General features: G+C 40.5%; 1 protein-coding gene across 3 annotated transcripts in view; it reads right to left on the bottom strand.

The window, feature by feature from the left end:
• Window positions 1–12,734, bottom strand: part of eprs1 (glutamyl-prolyl-tRNA synthetase 1) — a 29,257-nt gene extending 16,523 nt beyond the window's left edge. For 2 of the 3 annotated variants that reach the window (XM_051941836.1, XM_051941851.1), the window contains exons 1-13: window positions 12,568–12,734; window positions 9,557–9,641; window positions 9,318–9,417; window positions 9,058–9,214; window positions 8,813–8,949; window positions 8,409–8,503; window positions 8,156–8,282; window positions 7,786–7,978; window positions 7,507–7,678; window positions 6,561–6,794; window positions 6,375–6,459; window positions 6,111–6,170; window positions 1,341–1,361 (exon numbers count right to left, since the gene is read on the bottom strand). In XM_051941836.1, coding sequence (XP_051797796.1) covers window positions 1,341–1,361; window positions 6,111–6,170; window positions 6,375–6,459; window positions 6,561–6,794; window positions 7,507–7,678; window positions 7,786–7,978; window positions 8,156–8,282; window positions 8,409–8,503; window positions 8,813–8,949; window positions 9,058–9,214; window positions 9,318–9,417; window positions 9,557–9,641; window positions 12,568–12,610 — 1,509 coding nt within the window. In that variant the 5' untranslated portion in view covers window positions 12,611–12,734. The remainder of the gene's footprint in view (window positions 1–1,340; window positions 1,362–6,110; window positions 6,171–6,374; window positions 6,460–6,560; window positions 6,795–7,506; window positions 7,679–7,785; window positions 7,979–8,155; window positions 8,283–8,408; window positions 8,504–8,812; window positions 8,950–9,057; window positions 9,215–9,317; window positions 9,418–9,556; window positions 9,642–12,567) is intronic. The other variant, XM_051941847.1, reaches the window with a different exon arrangement.
• Window positions 12,735–13,001: the final 267 nt, after the last annotated feature.

Here is a 13,001-nt window from a genome sequence, read left to right as displayed (position 1 = left end):
AGAGCTGGTCACTAGACTGATTTCAATGCCTTTAATGTTCTCGAAGTGTGTATTATCTAAGACAAATATATCAGGAATTGGTACTGGCAGATACTGAGTATGACATGGAGGCTTTTCCTGCCAAATTCCCATTACCATGTTTCTTTCATAGTGAGAAAAGAGCTAAATTGACAGCTTTCCAGGATTAATCCAATATTTTGGGTGCAGGAGGAACAGACTACCTATGAACAGCCACACGGTCTCAATTCTGAACTGGCCCAAACAAACACAGATTGCTAAGTCTGACGTATTAAAGCTCACTGAATGTTTCCTCTAAGTCAGCACCAAACTAAAGAGGTGGGCAAAAAGTCAAGTGTAAATTTTGCAAACATCAGTTGGTAAATAAACTCAGCTTAATAACCACGTCAGATCATCCAAAATGGGTGTGCTGACATCACCAGTCCAGTTCATACAGTTTCAGAGAATATTCGTATTTTCAGAAATCATACGACTATGAGCACGTGCACGCTGATCTGCTCCACATCTTTTCAAATCCTTTCACTATAAAATAACTAGTTTCAAATTATTTCATGCTGCAAATACCAGCCTTTGAGGTAGATTTAGAATTTATTTATGCTAATAATGTTAGTATGTGGCTCATTTAGTTCATCCAAAGATAATGTGCTGATTTAAAAAATATATAAATTTCTACCCACAACCAATTGATTAGTTATACAATTCCAGTTGGCAAATGTTTTCTCTGGTTCACTACAGCGCAGGTAATAGGTGTTTGTAATGATGAATACATTCAAAAAAGCTCATTACCTTAAAAAAAGCTCATACAATCTGCAGTGGAGCGAAGGACCAAGGAAGGGAATAGATGGAGGGGAAGACAAGGAGGGAAGTCAGAGTATGTGTTTGCAAACTTGCTATTTACATGGGACAGTTAATATGATTAAAGTTAAGGTTGTGATTTTGTGAAGGCAGCTTAGTATTCAGAGGTCTTTCTCTTTCCTTCCTGCAGGAGTCAGATCTAATGTCCATTAGATCTGTATAGACATGCACTGAAAATAATGCACTCACAAATAATGTCTGAACCTGTACAGCTACATATACTTTACTGATGTCATCACATACTACAGTATGTTTTGGGAACTAAAGGCCTTAAAATAACAGGCTCTAACCTAAAAATAACTGCTTTCTCTACAACTTCTATGTGAGGCTATTCTTTGGAATACTATTACTCCCCGAACATGTGTTTGGCTGGTAAAACAGCGCAGGCTCTTGGTGGACGTTGAAGAAAACCAGCGCAAAAGAAGCAGGGAGGTGAAAATGAGGAAGAGGAGGAGGTGGAGGAGTACCTTCAGACAGCTAACTGGCAGCTTGGAAACAGAAGAGTGAGATGCTGTTTAATGTCAGATACAAGGAGTGAGGAAGAGAGATAGGAAAGAGGTAGAGACACATTTACATAGAATGGGCTATCCACATAATTACTATTTGCTGCTTTGTCCTCAGTTCATCTGCTGCACCTTCCTGTTCTAGCCCAGTCCCACTTTGTGCTTTTCACAGATTTCCCTCTATCACTGTGAGATGCCAATTCACCCTTTTATTCTTCATCAGCAGCTGACCACGAATATATGTTAAAAAAATTTTTAAAACGAAATTGTTCTAAAGGGGACTAAAACAGCACCTGAATACAAAACAGAATCAAAAGAAGAGAATTAGAGTTAAAATTAGAAGCTGAATTGATATTATTAATGCAAGGAAGGGAACAATTTCTTATCAAAATCAATAGAACCGGCTAAAATGGATCATGCTGCATTTGACTTTGATTACTGTGCAACAGATCTGGATGACCAATCAATATTACTCCACCCAGGAGGCGGAGTTATGTGACGATGGCTGTTGGTTTGTCTGTATGTCTGTCTGTTAGCAACAATACTCAAAAACGGACTAACGGATTTGGATGAAATCTTCAGGGAAGGTCAGAAATGACACAAGCATCAGGTGATTAGATTTTGGCAGTGATGTGGCTTACAGTGTGCATCTACAGATTTGTTAAAGATTTCTGCCGTCTGAAATGATACAAAAAATTAGCAGGCTTGGTGAAGCGCTGCACTCTCCGACCGCTTTTCCAGTGTAATTTTATTTTCACTCACAATTTTGGCTTTCAACAATTAAGAAAGCTAGATAATTGAGACCAACGCATTCTTGTGCTATAAAGATGTAAAGTTGTTTTTAATATACTACTTTCTTGTTCGCTTGGAAAGTGTGGTCCATACATGCACGTTAGATCAGTGTCTTTGTATTTGCTTGTGCAGTTGGTAACCTTGTGGTGTCACAAAAAACACTGAGGGTACACAGACTCCTGCACAGAGCCTCAGCTCAACTGATATTAAAATTCAAGGATCCTCCTGTACTTACGATATACAGAAGGTAAAACACTGGCCTTATTCAGAACTCTTAGCTCTGTGAAACTTTAGCACATCTTAGACAGCCAGAGCTACACACGTGGACAAAATTGTTGGTACCCCTCAGTTAAAGAAGGAAAAACCCACAATTCTCACTGAAATCACTTGAAACTCACAAAAGTAACAATAAATAAAAATTTATTGAAAATTAAATAATCAAAAACAGCCATTACTTTTGAATTGTTGATGAACATAATTATTTAAAAAAACAAACTAATGAAACAGGCCTGGACAAAAATGATGGTACCTCTATAAAAGATTGAAAACTATTTGACCAGAGTGACATGATTAACTCAGGTGTGTCATTTAATTGACATCACAGGTGTTTCCAAACTCATAATCAGTCAGTCTGCCTATTTAAAGGGAGACAAGTAGTCACCCTGCTGTTTGGTGAAAAGGTGTGTACCACACTGAACATGGACAACAGAAAGCGAAGGAGAGAATTGTCCCAGGACATCCGAAAAAAAATGATAGACAAACATCTTAAAGGTAAAGGCTATAAGACCATCTCTAAACAGCTTGAAGTTCCTGTGACAACAGTGGCTCATATTATTCAGAAGTTCAAGACCCACGGGACAGTAGCCAACCTCCCTGGACGTGGCCGCAAGAGGAAAATTGATGACAAATTGAAGAGACGGATCGTTGGAATTGTATCCAAAGAGCCCAGAGCAACCTCCAAAGAAATTAAAGGTGAACTCCAAGGCCAAGGTACATCAGTGTCAGATGGCACCATTCGTCGTTGTTTGAGCCAAAGTGGACTTCATGGGAGACGACCAAGGAGGACACCACTGCTGAAAAAAACTCATAAAAAAGCCAGACTGGAATTTGCAAAAATGCATGTTGACAAGCCACAAAGCTTCTGGGAGAATGTGCTTTGGACAGATGAGACCAAACTGGAGCTTTTTGGTAAGGCACATCAACTCTATGTTCATAGACTCAAAAACCAAGCATACGAAGAAAAGAACACTGTCCCTACGGTGAAACATGGAGGAGGCTCAGTAATGTTTTGGGGCTGCTTTGCTGCATCTGGCACAGGGTGTCTTGAAAGTGTGCAAGGTACGACGAAATCTGAAGACTATCAAGGCATTCTGGAGAGAAATGTGCTGCCTAGTGTCAGAAAGCTTGGTCTCAGTCGCAGGTCATGGGTCTTCCAACAGGACAACGATCCAAAACACACAGCCAAAAACACCCAAGAATGGCTGAGAGAAAAGCGTTGGACTATTCTAAAGTGGCCTTCTATGAGCCCAGATCTGAATCCCATTGAACATATGTGGAAGGAGCTGAAACATGCCATTTGGAGAAGACACCCATCAAACCTGAGACAACTGGAGCTGTTTGCTCATGAGGAGTGGGCCAAAATACCTGTTGACAGCTGCAGAACGCTCATTGACAAATACAGAAATCGTTTAATTGCAGTGATTGCCTCAAAAGGTTGTGCAACAAAATATTAAGTTATGGGTACCATCATTTTTGTCCAGACCTATTTCATTAGTTTGTTTTTTTAAATAATTATGTTAATCAACAATTCAAAAGTGATGGCTGATTTTGATTATTTAATTTTCAATAAATTTTTATTTATTGTTACTTTTGTGAGTTTCAAGTGATTTCAGTGAGAATTGTGGGTTTTTCCTTCTTTAACTGAGGGGTACCAACAATTTTGTCCACGTGTGTAGTTGTTGAGGAGAGCCATTTGTGACTGGGCTGGGGAATAGTCGGATGTTCGTAGTGGAATGGGAGTAATGTGTGTCTCTCAGATTCAGATACTAGTCCCTGTCCCAACTCCACAACTTATATTTCCTGCCTCACTTTCTAGTGTGACCAGGTATGACAAGACAGAGCACTTGTACAGTGAAAAAACTCTGGCTTTACTTTTACTGGTTTTGCTTTTGTATCCCCATAGTAACTAGATAAATGTATGGTGTTAATAAAGAATTGAAGTAGAAAAATAGTATATGTACAATTTCCCAATTAAATAGAGTAAGACCATGAGGCAAGTAGCACTGGAACTTTTAAAGTGAAGACCTGTGAAAATTACATTTGAGCATACAGCAGCTTTGGTAACCTGAAGGATATTTAAAGACATAAAGAGGGCAGGGAGGAGTGGGGTAGTTTAACATGCATACGAAGTTCAGTACAGTTGTTCTGAAATGTCATTCTGTCTGCAACTGTGATCTCAATTGGTGTCTGTTAAATGTTTCTGATGCCATCTGTATCCTTTTGCATTGGTCAGAACCTGTATACTAAACTGTCATTATTATCATAAAATGGACTGTAAAATTAAACTGAGTTCTCTGTCTGTTTGCGTACATTTTCATAGCTTCACATCCTCTACCTGACTCTGAGATGAAGAAGCAAGTGCCAGCATGAAAAACCACACAGAGGAAGCAACACATATGTCCAGACAGATGACAGACAATGGGGACAATAATGAATACAAACAAATGTAGGACTTGAAACAATGCAGCTTGTTTGATTTTTTTTTAAGGCTTTCGGTGTAATAAGGGTTAATCAGAAGGGTGATGGTGGGGTGGGGGGGCAGAGGAAAGGAGGCGGCAAATGAAAGAGTTCAACAGAATGAGAGAAGAAAAGCAGATAGAAGCCATGCCAGCAGTGAAGCCCATAGGGAATTCTCTCAGCCTGTAACAGTTGCATCATGCTCATTCCTTACACATTTTTTATTTTCTCCATTTAGAGTTTATAATGTATGTGAATGGCACCTACTCTTAAAGCAAATGAATGCTATCAGTGCCTATGCATCCAGAAAGGTTGGTGTGATGTACATTTTGTCTTCAACCCTAAGTCCACAAGGCGTGCCCACAGTGGGCAGTTCCAAATTCTCCATGAATCCTTTGTTATTTCCACCCACTTTGCTTGGGACCTGAAGGTAACAAACACTGGCAGCAGGCTATTGAAGCACAAAGTCTTAGTGAGCCTTTCAGAAATATCCACAGAAGCTCTAAGTGTTTTTGTGTATTCATGATCCTCTGTCACTCATACCTTTTAGTATGTGTATGGGTCTATGAATGAAACGCATAAATCAGCTTTTACAATGGAGCCTTACTCCGCAAAAAAATAGTTCATTAGAGGCAAACTAATTTTTTATTAAAATGAGCTGCAGTGGTATTTTAACAAGACAAAGAGTCTACAGCCAAGCTAGCAGCACTGACAGACTGTACAGTGAGACTTTTAAATTAAAAAAAAAAAATCACCATGTTCATCGACAACAACATTCTAATGTTACACAGGCATATTGTTTAGTATGATCACTAACTTAGTTAAGCATGTTAGCATGCTAACATTTGCCAATTAGCACAAAGCACAGCAGATATTTCAGTTGGAACCAAAGAGGAAGAATGATCAACAAAGAAGCCAAAGCAGTAGTATGGCTAAATAAAGCCACTTTTTTTAAACAAAGCCAAAAATCAAACCAGAGGGGAAAAAAAATGGAAATCTATTTTATTTCTGTGACTGACATATCACACTTTTGTCCACCATGCTCTTATAAACAGTGCCCAGTAAGACAAATTGAAATATATTTTTAAGTCATTTTCTCTGCTACAGCACAGCCACAAAGGCTTCAATAACGGCTGAGCAGAAGATCTTATCACTTAGTTCAGACAATCAGACCTAGGTAGGAGAGGACAACATTTAAAAACATACCTTCTTATTGAATGCCCAGATCTTGTCCCATTCCATGTTCACCACTGACCTCGATCCGCCCTAGTAAAAGATGGATAAAACAAAAAGAAAAACATTATTTTCAATTTCCCCTGTGGAAGATCAAAACTGATTTAACACTTTAGCATGCCCAATATGTATAAAAGGACACGATACATAAAGTTTGACAAGACTTAAAATTTACTATGATCTGCCAACATTTGGGATGACAAGCAGGCTTTTTCCCTGTCCCACTACAAGACACACCTGGGCTGCAATGAACTGTTTCAGACCCTCCACAGTCATTCCTCTCCTCAGGACTCCTCGGACAGTTGGGAAGCGAGGGTCATCCCTGGAGGACGAGATGAGAAGAAGTCAAAAACGAAGTTATCAGTAAAGAGCTGCAAAGGCACATTACTGCACATAACACCAGATAAGCCAAACTACACTTACCATCCATCCACGTATCCCTGGTCAACGAACCATGTGAGCTTCCTCTTGGACAGCACAGTGTTGTTGAGGTTGAGTCTGGCGTACTCCCAGATGTAGGGTTTCCGGAGGCGCAGAGCATCGATTATCCAGTAGAACTGCTCGTCACGATCGTGGTACTCAGTGGTCCTAAGAGCATGGGTAACACCCTCCAAACTGTCCACAATGGGACAGGCAAAGTCGTATGTTGGGTAGATTCTGAAAAAAAAGGGTTGGAAATGGACAGAGTATTTTCGACAGTCAATATCTGAATACATTCAGTATTTGACACATACTTCACATGTTAATGTGTGAACAATATATATATATATATATATATATATATATATATTTTTTTTTACAATTACCCAGTGCTTAACAAACCCAGTTATCCCAGTGGGGGTGGGAAATCAAGGGATTTTCCCAAGTAGAGTTCTTTAAAAAAAAAAAAAAGCACTTTCTGCGATGTAACCAGCAGCAGAAACAACCCTATACAATGATGCTTCCACCGCCATGCTTAACTGTGGGAAGTAAACTGTTCAGGTGACTGTTTAACAGAAATGGTGTTTGGAGATCAGCCCAACAACCTAAAGGTTTTAATAATATCTTTTCTCATGCTGTTACAGTCTTTTGAATATAATTTGGCATATTCCAAGCACGCTCCTGTGTGCGTTTTGCCCAGTGAATCCAGTCTAGCTTATTGGCCTGACTGATGAAGTGCTGCTGAGATGGTTGTCCTTCTTTCTGGGTCCATCTCTGTAGAGGACTGCTAAAGGTCTGTTAAAGTGACCTCATAATACTTGGTTACCTCCCTGATAAAAGTCCTTATTGTTGAGTTACTCAACTTGGCCAGATGGTCAATTCTAGGATGACTCCTAGTGTTTTTAAGATATATACATGTTATATATAAGGAATCATCAAAATCAAGTACTTGTAGGTGCCTCCTGTACGTGGATGGGGAGTGTTCTTGCAGCGGTAGAGGGTGGGGTCTCTCATACAGCCGTTGTTGGAGTTCATGTCAATCTTGGCTCTCATACAGCACGCCTGACCCTGCTCTGTCCCTGCTTTCATCTCCGACCACATCTTCATGTTCTGCTCCACAGCTACAGAAGAGACAGAGAGAGAAAAAAAACCTGTCTAAAAATGTTCATGTAATACAGCGCCAGCATTCACTGCAACTGGAAAACACAGCAGATTTCCTCAGGCATACTATTGTTTCTGCATTTGGACTCAGTGCGCTGCTCCCTCTCCTGCTTCATCTGTTCTGGTGGAGTGTTGTCGATGTAGGCCTTCCCCTCAGCAAGCAGCTGCTCTGCATATCGCATTATGGTGGGAAAGTGGTCGCTGGTGTAGGTGAACTGGTCTGGATGGATCTGAAGCATGGAAACATCTTCAAGGATCACCTGAGGCAAAAACAAAGATGTGTAGAAATAACAACACAAAATTAAGCTTTCTGGTATTTTCTCTGTCCAAATAAAACCAAAACAATTCTGTTTTCACTTCTTTACAGGTGGTAAAGTAAAAAGATAGCATGACTAATTCACAATGTATTCATGTGCTCATGACCATGGATATCTCACCTTCTCAAAATCTTCCTTCTCTTTCTCGGGGTTGGTGTCATCAAAGCGCATGATGAGCTTCCCTTTAAATGTGACCTGGTAGTGTTGGTTGAGCAGGGCAGCCTTGGCATGGCCAATGTGCAGGTATCTGGCCACAGAGAGGCAGAGAAATGGTCGCAATTTAAAAAAAAAAAAAAATATATATATATATATATATATACACTGAAATCCATTTTTTATGGCAATATCTTCTAAACTCCAGATCAATTCATACCCGCTGGCCTCAGGAGGGAATCGAACCACCACCTTCCCCATCTCAGCTCCTGGCAATTCCACAAACTTCCCGACATCCTGCTTCTTCTCGTCAGACTGGAAAACAGACAAACATTGATGAAAAAAAGAGAATTTTCTCTCTTAATCTTATCCTCATATATACTGTACTCATCATAATAATGCAATGATTACTAACAGAGTTCAGTTCATCAGTTATGTTCCTATTGTTTTTTATTAACAAAAACATTTTCACATTAACTTTTAATTTTTGTCTTTGTCAGCATAAAGCTCCAAGTAAACCTCGCTCAGCTTTACATTCAGTGTAAATCCTTTGTCTTTGGTTCTTTGTCACCAGATTGCAGTGATTTGCTAAAACCTCTTGAAAACAACTGAAATGACACTTACATTGGATTTACTCATAGGAGCCTTCTTACTAGCATACTTGCTACCCACAGCAGTAAAAGGAACCTGTGAGCTCAGGAAGGAGAACCAGCGATTGACATGTGGGAAGGATTTACCCTGGCTTGGCCATTCCGCATGACCTGCAGAGAAACAACACAACATGTAGTGCTGCACTTGAACTACTTCAGCAGAAATTCACACTAGAAACAGACAGACAGGAAAACTGGCACATCCTAGGTGTTGCTGACCTTTGAGGGCAGCCCAGACAGATAGGTCAGCCAGGGTGAGGGCATGTCCAACCAGGAAGGTCCGCAGGGACAGGACCTTGTCCAGTTCCCCAAGCGCCCCAGTCAAGCCTGGCTGATCACACAGACGCCGAGCACTGAACTCCAGCCAGTGGTCAACCTTTAGACACCACATACAATCTCACATGAGGATCACAAATCCAAAGCTGTTACAAAATATCTCAACCACACACAGACACACAGACACACACACACACACACACCTCGGTCTGTTCCATTGTGTTGGCTCCATAGAGGCCAAGAGCAGGAGCCACCCGAGCCAAGTAGCGGCTGATAGAGTTACCGTCGTTAAACTGGATCGAGCTGAGGGAAGAAAAGAGAGGAAAGACAGTTGAGATAAAGGAGTATTAACAGATTTCACACGTTCCTGTATGTTCACATGTATGTTTTATACAGTATGTTGTTCAAATTCAATCAGAATATCACTAAGTGTGTCACCTACTCTGAGATGTGAAGCCGGGTATCTTTGCCTTCTTCCACTGATACCTGCACACTGCTCCTCACATGTTCTGCTGCCAGAAGCACCCCTGCAGGACAGAACAGAAAATCCTGTGTCAGTGTTTGTGTTTTTCCCCCTTTACTTGATTTTGAATCTGGCTAAACATGGCTGAAAACAGCATCAGAAAACTGTCAGCTTCCACTACCAACTGTAATAGTTAAGTTGGTAATATTTTCACCTTGGGAGCCTGTGTTTGTGTGTGTGAGTGGACTTGGAGACAGGTACCATAGCTGGAACTAAATTATTTATAGATGCATTTTGGTGGTTTTGACTTAATTGTAGATAGAACTGAAGAGAGCACATGACATGAAGCAATGGACCCAGGGTGGAGCTGACACCATCTGAATGTCACAGCAGAAATCCAGGCTCATCAGACCAGACAATCTTTTTCTGATTTTCTGCTGTCCAATTTTGGTGAACCTGTGCAAATTGTACCATCAGTTTCCTCTTCTTATGCGACATGAGTGGCACCCGGTGTGATCTTCAGGGTGGATGTGTTGTGCATTCAGAGATGGCATTTTGCATTCCTTGGTTGTAACGAGTGGTTCAGTTAGTGCTGGCTTTCTGTCATCTCCAACCAGTCTTGCATCTGACGTCTCACATCAACGAGGCATTTTCGTGCACACAACTGCCGCTTGCTGGATATATATTTCGTTTTCTGACCATTCTCTGTAAACCCTAGAGATGGTTGTCCATGAAAATCCCAGTAGATCAGCAGTTTATGAGATACTCAGAAAAGCCCGTCGACGCCATGTTCAAAGTCACCTAAATCCCTTTTCTTCCCCATTCTCATGCTCATTTTGAATTTTGTCTAGAACACGTCTACATGCCTAAATGGATTAAGGTGCTGCCAAGTGATTGGCTGATCAGATATTTCTTTCAATGAGCATCTGGATAGGCATACCTAAAAAAGTGGCCAGTGAGCAATATCGCAATACAAGCAGGTGTAATTTTACTGTCAGAGAGACAGGATGTTTTTTGCCAAAATATGACTGTACACTGACATTGTTGATGTGGCCCTGTCACATCAACACCTATTATTATTGTTGTTATTGTTTTGGTCTGGAACAGGTGCTCAATGTATTTCACTGCACACTATACTGTGTATAATTGTGTTTGTGACGAGTAAAGGTATTGAATCTTGCCAAATGGCCAAAATTAGTTGGAAAATATCAGTATATTGGATATTGCCAAAAATTTAATACTACATGAGTAATTATATGTAATTATTACATGAGTACATATTGATGGGGGAACAGCGAGTGCGTTCCTATTGCAAGATGGTATGTGTGTGTAGTGAATCAAGTGTTTACTGTACGCTAAATGGAAATTCCACAGATCTGACAACCAGCTGAACGGGTCCTGTGGTGCTAATCATGCAGCAGCAGTGTTTCCTGTTATTCTGTTCAACCAGCAATCTTTAATTTAGTTTGTTTCAAAAGACAGTTTGGCACCCAGTAATTTCATAGGACTACTGCTTGCCCAACCCAATGACTTTAAACATGTCAACACTGAAAACGAGTTAAGTAGGAAACTTAAAGCTCCATGGACTTGCAGGTAAAATGATCTGCTGCTATATACTGACTGTATTTAGCTTCAGAGACTGTACTGCAAAGATAATTCTCCATTAGCTAGAATTAAACAAAATTCAGGCTACAGGCTTATATAAAGGCAAATAGATACATCTCATCATACAGTTGTTTTCCTCATGATCTCTGCATTCCTGACTTTGTCTATCACATAAGCAGCTGAGGCTTTCATTTAAACATTCTGGCACAACTGTTAGATAAAGACCTGGAAAGGAAGTTTTAGTTTTGTATCTCTGTAAAGCAAAACCAGATCTAAGGTAAGTGCGCCAACCACAGGGCATGTACGCCCAGTCTTCAGAGTCCAGGTGCTCAGTAAACGAAACAAAAATCAGTAAGTGTAAATCATAAGCAACCCCCTCCAATACTCCAGGTTTCATGGTGCTTGCATCAGCCTGCGGTACTTGGAGAGGTCAACACGGCGTCGCTGTTTAGTCAATATTACAGCTAGTCATTCAATTAGCTTACTTTGCAACAAGACTTACATACAGTAACCATTGGAAAGCGTGTTCCAGACTTTAAAAAACCCAACTGAGTGAACCGTGGCAACGAGTCTGTTTATAGATAGGCTTTAGTAATGTGTAACGCTGCATATAAAAGGCGTTAGCCCCCGCCGAGCTAACCAGGGCTAGCTAATGTCAGCGTGTCAACAGTAACACAATTCTGTGATTTGTCAAGATGTCATTTACAAGTCCAAAAACACTTATACAATAAACAAACCCTATACAAATCTCACAGCAACAACGGCTGTATGGCGTGTAAGGTAGTTGCTATTGGTAATGGAAATGTCCACAAACTGGCCACATGTTGTAGTTTTTGGGTGCCACGACTACACGTTAGCTAGTGCGTCTCACAAGCCGGGCGGCTATGAGCGTTAGCTAGCAGCTACCTCCACACACATTTCCACTTACATGGACATACTGTCCCACCAGGATCAATTCATATACAGATACAATTACAGGCTTTGCTTTTGTCCAAGACAAACTACACCCTTACTAAAATCACTACATTCTCAGAGCTTCTCGCCTCTGAAATTTAATTCGGCTGATTTCAAGAAACAAAAATTAGAAAATATGAATAGAAAAAAATGTTGTTGTATTGTTAAATTGTTTGATTGTCTTTAAGCCAGCAGCATTGACCAGATAATCAGAATGACTGCTCCAGCATCTTAATTTTAGGAGGCAGTTATCCGTAATTTATTCTTCGCAAACAAATGTTAAATTCGTTAAACATTTTCCACTTTGCCAGGATGACACGTAGGGACGCTAACAGCTAAACTAGCCGAGCAGCTGTCACTGGCTGCCTGCATTCACATGGCTCATTGAAGAACTACCATTATTCACTGACAGATCGCAGACTGCAACTCACCCAAAGGAGGATTGCTTGCGTTGATGGTGAGGTTTAACGCCATACTGCGAAACTCTTCTGTCACACAGCTGGTACCAAATACTGTTGAAGACAACTGAAGTATAGAGGTATGCAAGACTCTGTCCACACCACACCAAGCACTCCACACACGCAACTCTTTTGTTTTTATGACCACTAACCAACAATTCAGAAGTACAACACCGCCACCTACTGTACAGGAGTATAAATGAAGAATAACGGTGACAATGACATTCTGAACACGTCTAAAAAGTTCTAAAAAGTGAAATTTCACTTAGGGTCCACTCTACAAAATTGGGCTGCAAAGTCATTTCCGAAGCACATATCAGGACTAATTTTTAATCAAAATCGAGCGAAACTTTTGATACACAGTAAACATTTGCAGGGCCTCTTTAGCCAAATGTAATGTCATCCCC

The sequence above is a fragment of the Acanthochromis polyacanthus genome, chromosome 2 (genome assembly GCF_021347895.1).
Source record: "Acanthochromis polyacanthus isolate Apoly-LR-REF ecotype Palm Island chromosome 2, KAUST_Apoly_ChrSc, whole genome shotgun sequence".
Classification (NCBI taxonomy): domain Eukaryota; kingdom Metazoa; phylum Chordata; class Actinopteri; family Pomacentridae; genus Acanthochromis; species Acanthochromis polyacanthus.
This window is presented reverse-complemented; position numbering and strand designations above follow the sequence as displayed.